The 20,073-nt window shown below is 42.9% G+C and overlaps 2 protein-coding genes across 4 annotated transcripts in view; one reads left to right on the forward strand and one right to left on the reverse strand.

Moving 5' to 3' along the window:
• The window catches only part of CTNNA3 (catenin alpha 3), a 424,386-nt gene that overhangs the window by 257,686 nt on the left and 146,627 nt on the right, over positions 1-20,073 (reverse strand).
• Positions 1-20,073, forward strand: part of LRRTM3 (leucine rich repeat transmembrane neuronal 3) — an 83,444-nt gene that overhangs the window by 26,370 nt on the left and 37,001 nt on the right. Inside the window, exon 3 of one of the 3 annotated variants that reach the window (XM_036385426.2) lies at positions 5,468-5,518. The exons of the other annotated variants lie outside the window; for them this stretch is intronic. Coding sequence (XP_036241319.1) covers positions 5,468-5,473 — 6 coding nt within the window. The 3' untranslated portion in view covers positions 5,474-5,518. The remainder of the gene's footprint in view (positions 1-5,467; positions 5,519-20,073) is intronic. 3 annotated transcript variants of the gene reach the window in all.

Genomic DNA, 20,073 nt, shown 5'->3' on the forward strand with positions numbered 1-20,073 from the left:
AACCCTGGGAGCTGTAACCCTGGGAGCTGTAACCCTGGGAGCTGTAACCCTGGGAGCTGTAACCCTGGGAGCTGTAACCCTGGGAGCTGTAACCCTGGGAGCTGTGCAGCCCTGGGAGCTGTAACCCTGGGAGCTGTGCAGCCCTGGGAGCTGTAACCCTGGGAGCTGTGCAGCCCTGGGAGCTTTGAGAGCGAAAGGAAGGGAAGAATGAAGTTAAGAGTGTGGGGAGAGAGCAGGGAGTAAGTAGAGAAGTAGGACAATGAAGAGGGAATCCAAGCACTTGTGGAGACACAAGGGAGCTGGAAGAAGCAGGTGACTGCAGCTGAGCAGGTGAACACAGCACTGAGTGCTGCACTGAGACACAGGCATGGGGCTGCTCTCTGCCTCTCCTTGCAGCAGTTTCTCCTTTGGAAGGGCACTGCCTTCATCGAGATCAGGCACAAAAGCCTTAGAGACTCACTGAAGCCCTGCAGTTTTATAAATCTAAACAAAAGTGCATGGTGTGTCCTGCATACACTCCAAAGGAAAAAGAAATTACAAATGGATCTTTAAACCTGTGCTAAAAACCAGGAGTGTAGAAAACAAGTCATACAGCCACTCTTTCCAAAACCAACCCTTCACAGCCCCATCTCCACTTCAATCACTATTTCCTTAACCAGACCCTTAGGGGAAATGGAACAAACTGATTTAGGCTGCTTTTAAAGCTACACCCTCAATGCCTAAAGCTGTACTGGGTGCCCTGACTTGGAGAACACCTCAGTCCATGGGTACCACTGCCCCTGGGTGAGCACATGCCCTGTGAGCAGGCTCTCCATGGCCTCAGCAGGCTGCAGCTGGGCACCCCAACACTCCTGCTCTTCCTGCCTGCCCACCCTTCACATTAAACACAGCCCTGGGACAAGAAATCCCTCCACTGCTGAGAGGCTGCTCAGGACACTGAAGGCAGGCAGGGATCCATTTCCTGCCCAGGCATGTTGGGCAGCTCACAGTTAAACCTTCCGCTGCAAAGCTTATGAATATTTTTCTATTAAATTCTAGCAGACAGTTTTTGAGCAGATCTACTTACAGACTACCACTGTGACTTCCAGCAGAAACATTAATTTAATATGCTATGCTAGTACTTCCCTTACAACAGCAAGAGAGCAAAGAAAAAGCTTTATAATGCAGAAGAGATCTGGATTTAGCAATTAAACCTTCATTTGTATTTCATTTAGCAATATGAGAATTCTGCCAACATCTTCAGAAGGCTTTTAATCTATCTGCATTAATGCACAGCTCATAAGGCAGCAGTGCTTTCATTTCACTAAGTACTCTAGTGCAGCTCCAGTTGCTGCCTCAGCTGGCTCATGGGGAGAACATTCCCTTGGTGTCACTGGTTTGTCCCATCAGCTTCAGGGAAATACAGCAGAGGCAGCTCCAAATGCAGCTTCAGAGGAGCTTGAACACACGACACTTGTTCCTAATCAGAAGCAGATGATCTTTCCAACATACATTCAGTGACCCAACATTACTGTTCAGAGAAGCAAGAGTAGAACATGGAGCAATTTCTATGTGAAAACAAGAGTCTTGCAAAACCAGGGATGACATGATTGTAACCCATCTATTTTTTATGCTTTAAGAATTACTTAGAATGTAAATATGAATGATGCAGTGTTTCCTTTAAAGCAGAAAGGAATAATGACATTAGTGACATCATGATATTAGTCAGCTACCAAAAGGGCCCCATGTTCAGAGTGTCTGAGAAAGCCAAACCATTAAGTTAAAAAAAAAATCCGAGGGAGAGTTTTGCTCAGAAAGATGCTTACAAGATCTGTGTTGCCTCATTATACAAATGCAAATTCAAGGATCCATGAAATATGAAGAATAGCTCAAGGAATGTGTTCCCTGTCAGCAGTGCAATAGAAATCCATCCTGCTTGCAGAACAAACCTGCTGGACAGGAGCTCTGCACACAGACACAACCTGCATTTTCTTGTCACAATTAGGATTGCCCAAATCATGCACATCTTCCAGAACAGCCTCTTAAAACTGATTCCTTATTACCAACCCCTCTACTGTCAGCTTCCCATACACTTATGAGTGATAATGCTTTCCTGGCCTGAGTCACAAACTTATTCTTTTAAAACGTTTTACATCTGTATGCAAGCCAAACTGGCTATCTTCTTGAGCAGTCAGGAAACTTGAGTCCTCCCACATGACTCACCCAGATAATACTACTATAATAACTTTTTTTTTAATATTTGGAATTAAACACCAAGACAGAGAAATTATTTTATTGATCATCAATACTGAAAACAATAATACAAATGAAAATGTTATTTATTTGGCGTTACAATCTACCCTCCCAACATTGCAAGATCAGCAATTACAGTACAGAGCAGATGATTTGTTGTGAAGAGTTTTCCCACATCCAGAGTTGGGCTCATGTCTCCTTCCAACGTGCTCCAAGTTGTTATAAAGAAGAAAAAGCTGCAGTGCCAGACTGTGATGCCCTTACTTACACTGGCTAATGATGACCAGTGATGTTTCCTGAAACTCCTATGAGCACTTGTGTCCACAGGAGCTAAGGACACCACTGTCTGGTCTGAAAACACAGCAGGCTGGGAACAGAATAGAAAAAATGACCTTTTAGGAGAAACTGAGCTCCTGCACATTTGAGTCTCTCCTCCAGCCGGGAGAACACAGGGTAAGAGCATTTCAGGGAGGGGAAGCAGCAGCAGCTGTGCTGGGACAGCAGAGGCCCCCAGGAGACGCAGAGTTCTCACTTTAAAGGGGCACCCTCAGGTAACACTCAGGTCTGTCATGTCCCTGTGAGCACGGCTAAAGATTCCCTTCTCCAGGGGGAATCTGTACTTAGTCTGACAAAGCATCAGTGAGGTTTCCATGCCCTTTTTGTTCCAGGAAAAGATGAAGACAGATAATTTATCTATTTTCCCTGGGACACTGTTTCAGAAACATTTTTTAGAAAAACAGCTCTTAAGCCCTGGGCTGTGCCTGTGATAGGCAACTAGAGAGAGACAGATGGGGTGTGTTGGGTGGCTTTGGTGTGGTGTTTTTTATTAAATCTGTTCTTTTCAAAGCAGGTAGAGCTATGATTTCAAGTTTATCACCGTGTTCCAAGTGTCTTAACTATCCAGTTACCCACTCTCTCAAATAACTTGGTCCCTTTCATCCAGCTGATGTTGTTTCATTTTCAGCTTAACAAAAAATAACCACGTAACAAAAAGTAACCACATAACAAAAAGTAACCACATTTCTCTGTGCTTTTGGTTCCCTTTTTAACGATGTCAGCTTTCCAGAGCAACTGCAGTGCAAAGCTCCTGTCCAAGGCTCCTGACAACCCTTCTGGCTGCAAACCACAGCAGCACTGAGAGCAGGCACCAAGGAGCACAAGGGGAGCTGCAGGGGTCAGCAAGGGAGCAGAGAGGTGGAAGGAGCAGGCGTGGAGGCCCAGGGCACCAGGGCAACTTCCAGGGAAAGAGAACTGAGCCTTCAGGCAGCCCTGCTGCTGACAAGGCAATCCAAAGTTTATGTACTGTCCAAAAGCCTTCAGGAAAATTAGCAGAGTAGATAATGAGAGGGAAACTCTTATCAAGGAGGAGAATTTACTGATCATTTCCACTCCAGGCTGCAGCTTCACAGTTACTTCAGACTGACCTAATTACAGACTGTTGAAGACAACTGTCTGATTTTCTCTCTCCCTTGCTAGACCTGGTACTGAGCACACTGAGCAGGATTTGGGGTTTCACACAGGGCTGTGATTCACTAGAAAAGTAATTGTTGAGCATTTTCAAATTCTTAACAAGTTACTGCTAGGCTGGATCAGCTCCCTCCCTTGGCTCAGCCCAAGCACCTCAAGGGAACATTAGATTAAATGAAGTATGAAACCCCATCTGGAGAGAACTCAGCTCCACCTAGAGAGACAGAAACACCCTGGGTCCTGGGCAGGCCTCCACCCCCACAGCAACCCCCTGGTTCTGATGGAGTCCCAGCCTTTCCAAGCTGCTTTCCAGGCACTTCATCCTGCTCAGCTCTTTCCCACACAGGAGGCTCCAAGGCAGAGAGGCCCTGTGTGCTAACACCTGCAAATAAGCAGTTCCAACATAGCAGTGTGCAGGGATGACAGATCTCAGGCTTCCAGAAACATGACACAGCTTAGCAAGATGTCAGCAAAGAACATTTGGCTATCAGTATTCCATAAATAGCCAATTTGAAAAAAGCTGTTCAAGTTCTAGAAATCCATCACTTTTCTATTTTCAGGGTTTTTTTCTCATTGTTTCATATAAATGTTCAGAACAGACTTCATACTTCTAAGATCTAAAATGGATGTCTTTGTGGTTTTGGGCTGGAAGACCACATGCTTCAGAGATACAAATGGTCAGAAACTAATCTGTGTGATGAATGAAAAGAGGAATCAAATGGCAGCAGCTCCAGGTCTGCAAATCAATTAGTAATCATTCAAAAAATTAAGTGAGAATATATTTATAAGCAGAATTGCCGTCTTCACTTGTTTGTAAATAAGCAATTTATTTATTATCAGCACCTGCTCAGACAAGCCATCTTTGAATTTTCTCCTTGGTGTTTCTCAGTGACAGTAAATAGTTCCAAGAATTGCCTTTTGGCAACTCTCTAGGCCCGTGTCCTTGCTCAGCTGCTCAAAAGCCACTCCTTCTTTGGGAAGAAATCCTTCCCTGGGAGGGAGCTGAGGCCCAGAGCAGCTGGGCATCCCTGGATCCCTGGGGCAAGGATCCTGTCCAAGGCCAGGCTGGGACAGTGGGAGGTGTCCCTATGGATGTGCCACTGAATACTGAGAGCTCACCCCTGCAGAGAAAGGTTTAGGAAGCTAAGTCAAATTTTGCAGAATTTCTCTGGTCATTTCCTGAGCCATAATTCTGACAGCTTCTTACCTTACCTGCATTTGCCAAGAACACTGAAATAACTGGAAATACCCAGCATTTTCTTGGATCATTGTTGCCATGAATACACCACACTACTCAGGTACACTCCAGTCCAGCCTGGGCTCCTCAGAACTCTCACAATTTATTAGGCAGCAGAGAAAGTTCTTTATCCTGCAGGCACAGAACACTTACAAACAAGGCTTGTATGAATGATGATTCTTCACTTTGTGCATTCCAGTACAATTTGTTGTAGGATGATGAATAATAGAAGTAATTATAGCACATGTCTTAATCCCATCTAAACCAGCTTCTTGGGCTTCACAGAGAAAAAATGAAAAGGTTATAGAAGATCATTTAACAAAGTGGTTTTTGAGATTGTCAACATACAGTCCCTAACATAGCTGCTTTACTGAAAAGTGGAATCAGATTACTCTTAAGAGAAGAAAAAGTAGTATTTTCCCATATTTCTTAAACACCAGGAAATATCCTTCCCTTTTCATTTCCTATTAAAATAAAGGTGAAGTTAGTGACGCAAAGAAAACTAATGCTGTAAATTATTGACCTCCATAGGTCTGAAATGATGGCTGGTACCACTGAATCCTTGAAACATGGTTGGAAGAAGTAAGTGGAAAAGTTTTCTACACTACTGTAGAATTTTCTAGTGGTGTGAAAGTGAAGTCTTGTGAAGTCTTAAATATCTGCCTGACAGTATAGACAGAAGTGATTTACAACAACCCAGTTCTATTCAAAAGTAGCTTGCACTGAGCTGACTGATCTTCATTTAACATGATTACTTAGCCATGAATTAAAGTTAGAACTCTCTGCCTTTTCAGTATGAAACTCAATTTATCCCAGAGTGTCTTTCACACTTGATGAAAAATGAAAAGATAATTTCTTTCTGTTTCTTTATGTAACGTAACCACAGTGAACATGTATTTGCTGCAACATTTCATTAGCCAGGCTAACATGCAGCATGGAATACCCTAGCAGCACGTTTAGAGAAAAGAGAACTTTTTAAATGTCACTGAGTTTAAAGAGACAATTGGACTAAGATGAGTGAAAAATTCATTTGTTCCTTCTCCCTGAGGACAAAGCCATTGTTTTCTTCAGTGGGAAATGAAGAGAAAAGCAGGGAAACAGCTTTGCAAATGAGCATGTATAGAGGCCTAATTTACAAAAATAAAGCAGAACAGTTAATTCCAACAATTTCTGCCAAAAAGCAGCTTAGGTAGGATTCTTACAAATCTTAAGCTTCACAGAACCCAGAGCTTCTGAGAAGGCCTGGAGTGCCTGTAAACAGTGCATTCCCAGCAGAGCTCTTGGCAGCTAAAGGCCCCCTGGGAGCCTGGAATTGGCTGTGCTGCTGCCAGGGGCTGGATACCCACACACAGGAGCAGGCATGGGCACACTCACACTTGTCATGCTCAAAAATGCTCTGCTGTCCCATCTGCCCAATTAGGAAGTAAATGAGCACACAGTGTAATCTCCCATGCAGAGGTGAGAGCAGAGCAGCAGCACCTGTCTGCATGGAGGGCAGGCACACACCCGCCCTGCTGCCCAAAGACCACGCAATCCACAACCCTTCCACCAGCACAAGGGAAAGGCAAGCACAGGAACTTCAGAAACATGTCTGCAAAGTGGTTTGGATTTGCCATGCAAGCAGGCCTTTGGTTCATACAAAAAGAAATAAGACTTCTTAATTTTAAATGAATACTAAGTTTAAGCAGTGCAAGCCAGCATAATGTTGAGGTATTTATTGCTAATATGCTGATTAACCATCAACCAGAAAAAATCCCTGAGCCTGCAGCATACTACATAAATAGAACTGCCTTCAGTGGGAATGCTGGATAAAATCTAATACAGGACATAGCTCAAGCTGTAAGCCTAAAGAAATAGTCTTCCTGCTATTTAAATGGGAAAACTGGTCTCACTCTGAAATAACTTCCATGAAAGTTAATAGAAGATTTGCCAGTGTTCTGCCATGGGAATTGGACAGTGCCTGAGCTCTGTTCCACTGCCAGAGGCCATCAGTCCCTCTCCCTGTGTTTTCTAATGCACCAGGGAAGGCAGCGGGCAAAGGAGAGAGGGATTCTGATTAACAAAGAAAACAACCCTCTGAGAAGCTGATTCCCGTAACAAATATCTCAGAAATTCTATGATCCCCCTCTAAGTTTCACCCTGAAGGATTTAAAAAATATCTGAGAACAGGTCAGAATAAGGGTTAGAGATATTAAAACTACCTAACCCATGGTGCATGACTATTATGGATACGGGTCATTAAAATTTATGTGCATGAGACATTGTAATCTTTGCTACTTAATTACATTTCAGTAGAACTGTGGATGAATGGGAGCATCTTTAAAATTCTGCCCCACCATTCTAATTAGCCAGGCACACTTAAATTTAGGAGGGAAAAAATCAAGAAAACCTGAAAATAATGCTGATGGGAAAGATTATATTAAAAATGGAATTGGGAGAGGAAAGAACAGAGACCAGAGTTACCTTCAAGTTGGATAAGCAATTAATATTGGCTCCAGGATATTTTCTATAAAGCACAGGAGGTCTAGCAGAATTATTTCACCCAACTGTTGTGAGCTAACACACTGCACTCAGCTGCAGATACTGTATTTTAGAGAAAAGAAAGAAGAAGGTAAAATGATCTAGAGAAAAGAAAATTAGAATAAATATTCTTTTAAAATTACCTATGATGTGTAGAAGCAGTTGCATTCAGAAAAGACTGATAGAAACTACACAGCACTTCCCCACTTGACATTATCATTAACAAACTGGGGGGGGGGGGGAACAAACAAGGGGAAAAAAATCCAGTTCTTTGCAATCAAGATTAGGCTGGGTGACAAAAAGTTCTTTTTCAAACTCCATCTGCAGTTTTCTCTTCAGCCCTCAGTGCCTCCCCTCCCCAGGGAAGACAGGCTGGTGTGTAACAGACCCTGTGGAGAAGCACAGTGCTGGGCACTGGAGCAAGCACAGTCTGCACTCAGAGCAGCTCCCAGTCAGTTCCACCCCAGCTTCTGAGCTGCCAGATGTGGCAGAGAATACATAAGCTTCTTACCAGCCACAAATAAACCCCACAGTTTATCTGAGGTTCTATGCAACTTTATTACTTCCGACATGAGGCTATCAAAAATATAAAATATAAAAGTGGTCTCAGGCTAAAGCAATGCAATGGATTACAAATTTGTCAGTGTAAGTAGAAAACCAGGCTTTAAAAAAAGATTTGCATGTGTACAAATGATACATACAGAGGAAGGTGGAGGATTGCCAACAGATTAGCAGATGAGGTGAACAATGAGGTTCCAGGACCAAGGAATGACAAAATGCCCTCGAAGTTTCTCTCCCCTGGATCAAACAGTGAAATCAACACTCATTCCAGTAAAGAGAGATTCTAAACCACTAAATATAGAAACTACAAATCACAGATTCAGCACAATGAGTAATAAAGATGCCTCAGAAATACAGGAAAAACTGAAGTAGCCAGATATGATGTCATGGAACTCATCTAAAATCTACCTAAGGCTAATTACAACAGGCCAGGCTCAAGCACCTTTCAGGATAAATCAAGTCTATCTGCTCACTGCAGGGTAAGGAAACATGGTGAAGGGATAACACAGATTCCCAATTCCAGGCAGGTCCCTTAACTGGGAATAAATTCAGCTTTTCAAGGCACATCCTTCTCTACAGAAATGGCACTGTTGTATTCCAAGGCAGCTCAGTTAGGAGGCTGCTGCTGTGGCATGGAATTGGGCAGCAGTGAGTGAACACACAGTTCCAAGTGTTTTAGGCATGCAGAGCTGTTTAGAGATGACTGTGACCTTTTGTCATGTGTAAATACACATAGTTGGAAGGTATTTAGCTTCTAGAGGCTACAAAAGGATAACATTTAGAACAAGTGATGTGCATGGCACTGAGTTGTGGAGTCCACTTTGACAGCTCATGTGTCAAAGTTAAAAAAAAAAAAAAAAACAAAACAAAAAATGTGCTACCCCATCAGGGAGTTCTGAGGTATAAAAAACAACCTTTGCATGAAGGGACTAAAACTTACAATAACCTTGCCTTTTTAGCATATCTCCCCCTCAAATCCCAAGAGCAATTGGAACCAGACTTGCATCTCATGTCCCCAACATACAGCACAGGCTCCAGACATAATGGGCAGATCCAAAACCTGATCCTTCCAATGAAAATGCAGTTAAGGATTGTCATTTAACAAAACCTTTCTGATGTTCTCACCTTCCTTCCACCTGCTGCCAGTGAAATTAATTCAGCAAGCAGATTGTGTAAAGGCAACAGATTATATGAGTTTAGTTTTCCTCCCCTGTGCCATGTACTATTTCTGCTACCAGCTGGTTGGAAATGCCACCTAGGCAGTCCTGGTGAAATCATGGAACTTGACAGCACTTTGGAATTCAAAAGCTGCAGAACATGAATATAAAATATGATTAGAAATATCGAAACTGTGAAAGAAAATACAGATGGATTTCCAGAACAGGAGACTTAGACAAGTCTGATTAAAGGAAATGTGAACAGACAGGATTTGTCTGAATCAAACATGGCCCTGCAGCACAGGACAACCCATCTCATCCATGGGACTTGGACAGTTCTTAGGTCATTCCAGCAGCATTCCATGTTGCTCTTCCAGAGCCCAAAGGTGTAAGAAATGCTCTGAGAAGAGCAGCCTTTGTTGTAGTGCATGTATGTAGATCCTACAATGCCTAACAGCTGCTCTTTGCCTGGATTAGGCAAATCAGGCAATTTGGGGTTCTCCTGTATCGAGAAGAAACTCCAGTTCTCCATTTGCCCATATCATGAGGCACTAAAACTGTTATAAATGTCTTATCTACAATGACTGAATAGTTCTGCTTCTCAGGCCTTACCTAAATTCTCACTTCACACCCCAACTGCCATCGGTCTGGCTACAACCAAACTCCATTTCATGTAACAGAGAAAATAAACTGAAGCAGAGAACTGACCTTTGTCAGTCCTGCAGGTCTCTCTCCTGTACCTAAACCAGGAGAAAAAGGTAGGCCTGGCTAATCCCAGCTCAGCTGCTGCTGAGACTGCCCAGTCTCCAGGAGAAGCTGCCACTGGAAGCTCACATCCCACAGAAGGGCACTGTGTCTGTGCAGGCTTCCCACCCAGAGCACAGTCCATGGAGCAGCCAGGCTAGGCCTGAATAAAGCACTGCACATTAAAGCAGCAGCAGCAGCACACCTAAATGCAAGCCAGAGCAGCTCTTGGATCAAAACCCTAGACCTGACCAGCAGCTCGAACTTTGCAATGTCTCAGTGCTGGACAGGTCCCCTAAGAAATATGCTGCAAGCTCTGTGATCTCCCTCTGCTTAGAAGGCTGCTAGGATGCAAGCTGGGCCAGAGTAATGCATCCCATGGGGAGGCAAAGGCAGCCCCATCAGGAGGGATTTTGTCAGTGCAGGGGGAGGGAATAGCTGTGTGCCCGTGTACCAAAGGGGACTGACAAATGAGGTGTTTGCACAGCACAGTGGGTACAAAGGTTTTCTGCAAGAGACAAAGTGTCTGCAGCAGCTCCTCACATTTGTTTCCAGATGTTCTCAGGGTCTTCTCCCAACAGGTGAGAGAGACAGATATGACAGGTATGATAATGGGTCTTGCAGCAGTGCACATTAAGGCAATCTGTGAGCAGATCTCAACCAAAGAGTGATGGCACAGATCTCACAGGCCAGAAAAGCAAGCAGTGTCAGCCAGGAGTGCTCCATGTGCATGGAATGTACACAGACAGAGAACAGCAGAGACACAATGTCCTGAGAGCCTTTTCCCTGTGCCTGACATACCCTGGGACTGCAAACACTGAGAGCCCCAAACAAAACTGCTCCACAGGCCCCAAAGGTGTTCCCTTCTCCCCACATGCAATGTAAAACCATGCTGAAAGCACCCCTGCTTGTGACAGGTGCATCTCCCCTGAACCTCAACGTGCTGGGCTCACACAAAGCACACCAGGGCTCACACACACACACACACACACACACAGGGCTCACACACACACACACACACACACACACACACACACACAGGGCTCACACACACACACACTGCTCACACACACACACACTGCTCACACACACACACACACACAGTGCTCACACACACACACAGGGCTCACACACACACACACACACACAGGGCTCACACACACACAGTGCTCACACACACACACACACACACACACACACAGGGCTCACACACACACACACACAGGGCTCACACACACACAGTGCTCACACACACACACACACACACACACACACACAGGGCTCACACACACACACATAGGGCTCACACACACACTGCTCACACACACACACATAGGGCTCTCACACACACAGTGCTCACACACACACACAATGCTCACACACACGCACACAGTGCTCACACACACACACACAATGCTCACACACACAGGGCTCACACACACAGGGCTCACACACACACACACACACAGGGCTCACACACACCCAGTGCTCACACACACAGGGCTCACACCCAGTGCTCACACCCCTTCCCAAGGGCTGTGCCCTCGCAGGGGCTGATTCCCACCCAAGTGCCTTCCCAGAGGCAATCCCACAGCAGATGGGAGCAGCAGCAAGAGCTGCCAGGTGTGTGTGGCCAGCCCTTGGCACAGACTGCACAGCCATGCACTGACTGTGCAGACAGCTTTGCCTTCCTTCACTAGCCGTGCCCCAGGAATGCCAGCTCAGGACAGGTACAGCATTTCCCAGTACATTACAGGGAGCCACCATCCCCTTCTATTTTGCATACAATTCATTGCTTTGGACTTGAAAAATAAACACATGCATTAAGATTGATCTTCCTTGTAATTACACACCAGCCCTCTTTCTAACTTTATCAGACATTTATCAGATTTTTAGCTGCAGTTTACTTAGGAAAGGTCTTATTCTGCTGCCATTATTATTGTCAGGTAATTCAATCACATTTAGTGGCATGATTTGTTTAATAGGATGCTGCCCAAGATGAGAAAGAATGGATAAATCCAGCTCCCAGTCAGGTTTCTGCCTGGTCTCAGCTGGAATTATGCCTTTGCTAACCACACACACGTTACATGGTAATTTTCTTGCATCCTTCCCCTGTGCTAGCTTTTCAAGTGGTTCTTAATTAGCTCTGGCTTATTTATGAAAGCATATTTTGCTAGACTTTCCCCAAGAGCTTTAGTAAACAGCTATATTAAGCTTGTATTTACTTATCACATCTCCTGTAATGCTTCCAAACAGGAGGGGGAAGGGGAGATCGTTTAGAGGGGCAGAGCTGTGTTTGGGCTCTGAAGGTTACTGCCACTTGTAATCCATCTCTTCAGCCTCATTTCCTTTGGAAATCATGCTTTGCCAAGCATGCCTGTGTGCAAGTGTCCATTTGTCTCTTTTCTCATTGGTTTTCAGCCAACTAGCCTATTTTGGCCTAATTTAGTGGAAGGCAAAGCTCTTAAAAATACAAAATTCTTATGAATTCTGTGAACAGAATTTGAGAGAGCACCTGTATGAACATTCCCATAAACACCAAACATCTGGTAATGCTTTCTTCCCCACATGCACTTCAGCAGTGATCCTCCATGTCCTCTTGTCTCCTTTCCTGTCACTTTTAACCAGTTTAAAACCTGCTTAAACTGTTTTGGCTTGTTCTGGCCCAGTATCTTTTATCTGATTTTTATTCTGGAATGATAGAAGGTGGCACAATTTGTGTCATTAAAACTGAAAGTTCTACAGGATAAGCAAATGAACATGAAATTTAAAAACTGAATTTTTACAATGCTTGCCATTAAAGCACTTAGAAATTAAATTAAACTAAATTGATCAAAAAATTGAGTTGCAAAAATAATTTCATTCTTTTTTAGATCCCTGAAAATTTCAGAAGTTGACTAGAAGTAGGCTAAAAGGGAAAAAACTTAAAATATTATTCAATATTTCCCAGTTTTAAAAACATTCTTATAATTAACTTTTTTGCATTGAACAAAGAGGTTAATGAGAACTTTTTTTTAAAGAAAATATGCTGATTAAAATATAACTTTTAAATCAACACATTAAAAAAGGGTCGTGTAATTAGACAGCACTTCCATTCCACAGTGCCAGTGCTCTGTTTAACTGAATGGAGTAAATAAGCTTTCCTCTATTCTTGTGACCTTTTATGAGTTGTCTTCCATGAATAAAACATCTTTCTGATAGACACCAGGGTTTTCTAAACAAATATCAGTGTTTTCAACTCCTGTGAAGATTCCTCATGCAGACTCCCCACTGCTTCAAAAGAAACCTCCTGCATCTGTAGCCTTCAGTGGTATTTTAGTTTCAGGATATATGAAAGCTAGAAGCTATGGCAGACACAGACAGAAATAAAATAAATATGTACTTTAAAATAACAAATGGACAAGGGCTACCTCCAAGATTTTCATTTAAGTTCACTGAAGTGAACGGAAAAAACCAACAGCATTGAATCAAGTAGGATTCCACCCACATGGTCACACCACTGGATGCTGTGGCTGAAAGCTTTTTGAAGACTTTGTGTCTCTTAGAGAACCACTTGACATCTCTCAGAGCCACTTCAACAGCTCATGTTTACATTAAGCACCTTTTAGGAAAATTTCTCCTAAGTTTTCACTCTTAGCTGACAAATTTCTCAATAATGTCCCAGAGCAGTCATTGCTTATTGTAAATCAGCATCCCCTGTGGCTGACACTGCATCCTGTCCAGTGCTGGTAAAGGCCTTTACACAAACACAGGAGCCTTGGAGGGAAAGAAGGGACACATAACGTAGGCACAGGCTTGAAATGTACTCCCATGACTCTTTCCAAAGTCCTGAGAAAGTTAGCTAACTCCTCTCCTTCGACTCCCCCCTCTATAGAAAGGGAATATTAACATTTAATGACTTGGAGGGATATGATGAATATTAAGGCCCACTTGTACACTGCTTGAAGGCTGAAAACACTATCTAAAGGCTAAGTATCATCCCCATCATCAGAAATTCATGGTGTATCCTTTCCTCCTCCGTATATATGAAGGCAGGAAATTATCTTACCAAGGAGATTGATGGCACCTGGAAATTGTAGGCAGCCACCCTCTAAATTATGGTGCATGAGTCACTTCAAGGTATTACAGTTCTTCCCTCAGTGAGACTGTATTGGCTCAAGCCAATTGTCAGACACTGATTCTGGGGATGTTTGTGAGAGAAACTGCTCCTGCAGGTGACCTGGAGTACACAAAGCACCTGGGGCAAACCTCCCAGCAATGGAAGAGCTGCTGGCTGTGTTTCAGGGTCCCCATCCCAAACATATATTCCAGATCACATCAGACAGAAGCTGTGCTGATTACAGCACCTGCAGCACCAGCACAGCTGGGTCCAGACCTCAATTCAGATCTGTTCCACTGTGCTGCTGCATCTCTCCACTCCTCTTTTCCCCATGGACATCATTACCTCTGCACGCCCTGGTGGGGAAAAAAACAGTCAAGAAACACAACTTCTGTTGAAGGTACTGTAACACATCAGGTGGGGAACTGCCCAGACAAAAGAGACTTTAATCAAAAAGCAACTTTAGAATAAGAACTATTTCTGACTCTTTCCAACAATTCACAGCAAGTTTAAATATTCTCAGCAAGTTTGAATTAAGGTCGTTTCCTTGATGTTAGGGGAGCTCTGCTGCTAAACAGGGGATGAAGATCAGTGATTTAAGCTCTAAGAAATAACTAAAGCAACAACTGAGATATCTGTAGACAAAACTGCACTGAAATTTCTTTCATAGCTTCATCTTTTGGGGGTCTGTATCTGTTAGTCTTTGCAGGAAGCAGCTTCCCTCTGTTAACTCTGTCACAGCCACAGTGAAATGCTTGAGCCCTTTGGGTTTGATCTTGTGTAAGTGAAATAATATTGAGTGACATTCTATAGAGCAGTGTCAGCAGGTTTGTTAACTTTAGAAAACTACATCAGCATCCTTGAGCTATCTTGACACCTACCCTGTGTGCCCAAACTCTCATTCATTACTCTGGAATACACCATGAGACATTCAAGGGTTTGCCCAAAGACCAAGGACCTTTAGTTAAAAATATTTGTGTGTTCCAACCTCAAAATGTGCTCATATGCATCTCAAGAACAGAATACTAAAAAGGAAACAACGAAATCCAGAATGTTTTTTCTTACCTCACTTCATAAGGCTGCAAAGTGCCTCAGATTTTGGTAAGTCTGGCACTTTGACTTCAAGGGTTAAATTTGAACTGCTAGGATACATCCTCTCCTGAAGGCACTGAGCAAATTCAACAGTGCTGAAAAACTGGTTTCTTCACTTTTCATGTTATGGCTTCTAGACCTAGCAAACCCAACCCTTTCTCACACGAATTATCATCCAGGCCTCTTATTTCTCCTGTGTGTTCACGTCCTAACAGTGATGCCCAAGCCCAACACAATGTATTTCCTTTCCATACTAAGGAATAACCAAACTGACCTTGTCCTAAGCAGGATTATTCTAAATTTTTCAGCAATCTCTGTTACCTTTGTAAAAACAGATACGAGCCTCCCATTTCCTGAGATTTTGTTGTGTGTGTATTCTCCCAGCACACAATGGTGGGAAAAGTGAATTATATGTTACTACGTTAAAAAAAACCCAAATCTTGCTCTCTTGGCTCTGAGGAAAAGTCTGAAAATTTGAAATGAGCAGACACTGAAGACTCCAAAATTGAGGTGAAAAATAAAAATAACTTTTAAATACATTTAATTACTTTAAAATTCCTCATCTCCATTTTCCAAGCCTTATACTCTGATTTTGGACAGTCCTGTTCATGACTTTTGACCATTTCTGAAAAATTGCCAGAGCTTCATATAAGAATCAAGCAAAAGGCATCCCAGAAAATTCTTTTCTCTGCTGCATTTAGAATAACAAGATGCCTACTGAGCTGGTGTTCTCCCAGCACTGGAGTAATGCAAATCATAAGCAACTCAATCCTTATTATGAATTTTATAACTTGGTTCTTAACATCACTTTGCATTTCCTTTTCCAAAGACAAATGAACACTGTCACACACGGCCCATTAAGAAGTGTGCTAGGGCACTTTACACACCATGATTGATGTTGGGAAGAATACTCTGGAAAAACTGAAGCTGAAAATCTCATTTGGATTAAGTTCTTCCATACAATCTCTAAAAATGAAAAATGGTTTAAGGCCAGAGAAAGCAATTTCCACAAGTATTTTCACTGTGCACAAAAGACATGTGAAGTTCTGTCTTCAGCAGATGCAATTCTTCAATTTAACATTGATTTTCACTTGACAATTTTAGGGGTGACATGAGAAAAGTAATGTAAGAAAGCAGAGACAGATAGAATCAGAAGAAGTTAAAGGCTCAAAACACTTCTCAAGAGCACAAGGTTAAGAAAACCTTTCTATTCATCTTAACACTGCATAGAAAGAGGTGCCAATTTATTCCTAGCAAGCTTTCTTCTTCAGTTGTGCTTGTTTCCACAGGCAAGAAAAAGCAAATATATTTTAAACCAAGCAGCAACACAGCATAAAAAGACTGCAAAAAAGGTGAGGAACAGCTTAATTCTCAACCTGTCACAGGCAAGCATAAGTTTTATTTCTATCAGGAAAAAAAAAAGCAAAATGTTGTTGAAGAAATGGTAAAGTACCCATTCACCTTTTATGTTCACCAGTATCCAGTGTGTATCCATTGCAAGCCCTCCAAACCCTTTGGAGGGAGGCTTGAGTTGCCAGGCCCTCCTTCCCATGCAGCTTCTCTTGGCAGAAGAGAGATTTTGGTGTTTGTCACATAAGCCTAGCACAGCTCACACTGGAGATGCACAGAACCTGCCCTGCCAGGCTGTTCCTGTGCTGCAAGAGCTCAACTCAAACACTCCCACACCACCCCGGGCCACGGACAGCTGGGTCCAAGCACCACTGTCCTACATCACACCTTGGATACACCTGCACTTGGGATATGTGCCCAGTTGCTCTCATTCCAGCTGGCTCTTTGTTTTATTGGAGCAGGAGAGCCAGCTCAGCACGTCCTGCCCTTCTGCAGTGCCTCTTCCAATGTTCCCATTCTGTTCCTGGCCCTTCCCCCTGTGCTGTCCACATCAGCTTTGGGGTCTCAGTGCATGAGAACACAGCAGCCCAAAAGCCCCTGCCAGTACTAAGCTCCAGAGCAGTTTTATAAAGATGTGGTTAGGCATGAATAACTCATGAGTGGCACCAAGCCCCAGCTGATCAGTGGATGAACCAGCCCTGTCCAGAGGTCAGTGTTAACATCTGTAATCCAGAGATGGGTGACCTGAGTCCCAGAAAGGGAAGTCCCAGAGATGCCCAAGCCATTGGCAGAGGCAGGTGACAGGAGCCAGGCTTCCTGCACCTCACACCCTCTTCACTGCACAAAACTCAGAAACCCCCAGGTTTGCTGACCCTCTGTAAACCCAGGCAATGGTGTTAAAAAGGAAATGTGTCAATTCAAGCAAATTGGTCACTGCTCAGGATAATTGACTAAAAATAGTCCCTTGTACTGCTGCTTTCTTTGAGCAGTTAGTTGAGATTTTATGGCTAAATTTCAGGATTTCAGGTATAGCATAGTATGTCATATCAATCATTAAACACAAAACCATCTTATTGCAATAATGCCACCTTTGAAGTGGAGTTTAAAAGCCTCAGTACTGAATCCTAACTCTAGTACAAGCACAGCTCTGGTGCAAATGTGGATATAAACCATGTTCTGTAGGAAACTCAAGCACTGATACTAATGAACAAGGCCAGGCAGGTCTCATTTACACATCCCCATAAAGCTCCCCCAGGAGCCCCAGCATCTGATGCTGTGGCATGTGCTTTCCAAGAGTGCTTCTCCAGTGGATCTTAAAGGTTTCACCATTCATTAATAAATTCTTACTCTTCATGAAGTTTCTTAAGACTGCTGCTGACCTAGCAAAGTTAAAATGCAAGAAAATGACAGGAAACCATTTCAGCCCCAGCAGAGCAGCCAGACTTTGGTGAGCACCTTTCCCAGGCAGGTAAATTGTAGGGCCAGCAGGAGGATGTGCATGTCAGCAGCATTAACTCTGATTAAACCTCTCTGTTCATTTAGTCCAGAAAGTACCATCTGGCAACACTGCTTTTTCTCCCTCTCAAAAAGCACCTGAAATTGAGGATGTTTCAACAGCTGAAGCAACCTTTACACTTGGAGACTCAATGAAGGGAAGAATCCACTGGTCTCAGCCCAGTCTGCCTGCAGTTAAAGCAATCAGTGCCTTGCTGACAATCACAGGTTTAAAAGGTGTTAGATTTATGAATACAGCAAGAGACAGATAAAAAGGTGCTGCTCTCTATCTTTACCAGATAATTCATAACCCAGCTCTCCAGTAAATAATCTATGACTAGAGCCAAGCAAGTCCTTGCAGCAAACTCTAAGATTAAGTGATGGTTTTTAAAAAATGCAGTTTCTGTAATGGCTTTTTTTCCTTTCCAAAACAGTTACTTGCATTTAGAATTATTCTTTCCTTCACCACTGCAAAACAAGTGCAGTGTAACCCCACTGAATGCAAAAAATGTGAGGCAGAAATGCTACAAGCTCAAAAGACAGAAAGTCTTTGCTGCCTAAAGAAAATACCAGGTAAAGCACTTTACTTGCTATACAGCAAGCAGAATTAGCATCGTTTTCAAAGTCATCCATTGTATCCAGCATGCCACAACCTTCAGCACTGCTCTATTTCAGGTGTTTAGGAAGCTGTCTGGATTAGGGCAGTAGTCCATTAGTACTCTACATTCCCACTGGTCTGTCTTCTTTATGGCCTGAGAACATCAGACACTGAAAGCATTGGTGAGTTCCACCTCCTTCAGGCTCCTGACTGGATTTTACCACTCACTCCTCTGTCTTCTCACCCAATGCTTCTCTCATACAGCAATCACTAGTTTTCAGTGATTTTTAAATAATTCTGTGATTGAATAGGCATCTACCAGCATTTTCTTAAAATAAAATATTGCAATTGGGTGTCTTACTCTCCCAAATAAATTATAGTGTCAATACAAGGAATTAATCCTAATGAACTCTTTAATAATGGGCCAAATCTTTGGATGCTCTAAATGTCATCAGTGGAATTTTTATACTGGCAGAAAATTTGGCCCTACAGATTTAATAATGCATCAGCAGACACTTTTCAGCATTTTTTGGAGGCACAAATTGGAACTCACCCGGTTTCTGCCTAATGGAAGTAGCTGACAGCCAAGGAACTCATCAGGAGTATTTGAAAATTAACTTTATTCATCCCCTCCATGAATTCTTAGTGTGTTGCCTTCTCCCCCAGCTGCTGGAAGTCACGCTTTTCGTGCGGGACCCAGAAACCAGGGGAACAAGGGAATGGCTAAGCCAGCCAGGATTCATTTAGCACATGACAATGTGTTAAAAGCTCAGCCTTATGACACATTTCTCACTAATGTCACAATAGTTACAGAGGAAGGATAGGTTTGATATGTCAAAATGTTATACAGCTTGTCTGTGTTCCCACTGAAGTTCATTTAAAGTGAACTTCTAAAAGGACAAATTACAGTATTTGTAGTTTTCTTTCAGATTCTCACTATCCTATTCACATCTAAACTGCACTGGCTCTATTTAATAGAAGTAATCAGATTTACACTCTATCCACTCATTTTTGTAACAAATGCTGTGGAATAAGCTCAGACTTCCAATATGGAAGTTTCTCACCACCTGTGTAGGAATACGAAGAGCAGAAGACAAAAAGCTCATGGCCACTTGATGTGATCTGAGGACTGCATGAGCTTCCAGACTGAGGCAGCTTCAGGAATAAAAAAATGCATCACTTCTTGATGCTATGTTAATAGTTATAATCCAACTACTTCTAATTACCTAAGTACTGAGAGTCTAAGAGAGTCATCATTTTCCCAGTGAATACAGTTCTAGCACTTAGACTTGGTTTAACGTTACAACGTCAAAGGCAGAGAGCAGTGCCAGTCAGCAGCAATAAACTCATTGCATTTTTCAAGAAAAGAAGCAGCTCTGATTCCTGAATTCTGCCACTTTAGGACAAAGGATGTATTTTTAGTTTGATTTCCTACAGGAGGTATCAGTTAAGGGTGAAGGATTTAGCCAAGTACAATTACCAAAGCAGTATTCATCACCAAACTTCATCAGTCTAAAGATGC

Source organism: Molothrus ater, chromosome 8 (genome assembly GCF_012460135.2).
Source record: "Molothrus ater isolate BHLD 08-10-18 breed brown headed cowbird chromosome 8, BPBGC_Mater_1.1, whole genome shotgun sequence".
NCBI classification, from domain to species: domain Eukaryota; kingdom Metazoa; phylum Chordata; class Aves; order Passeriformes; family Icteridae; genus Molothrus; species Molothrus ater.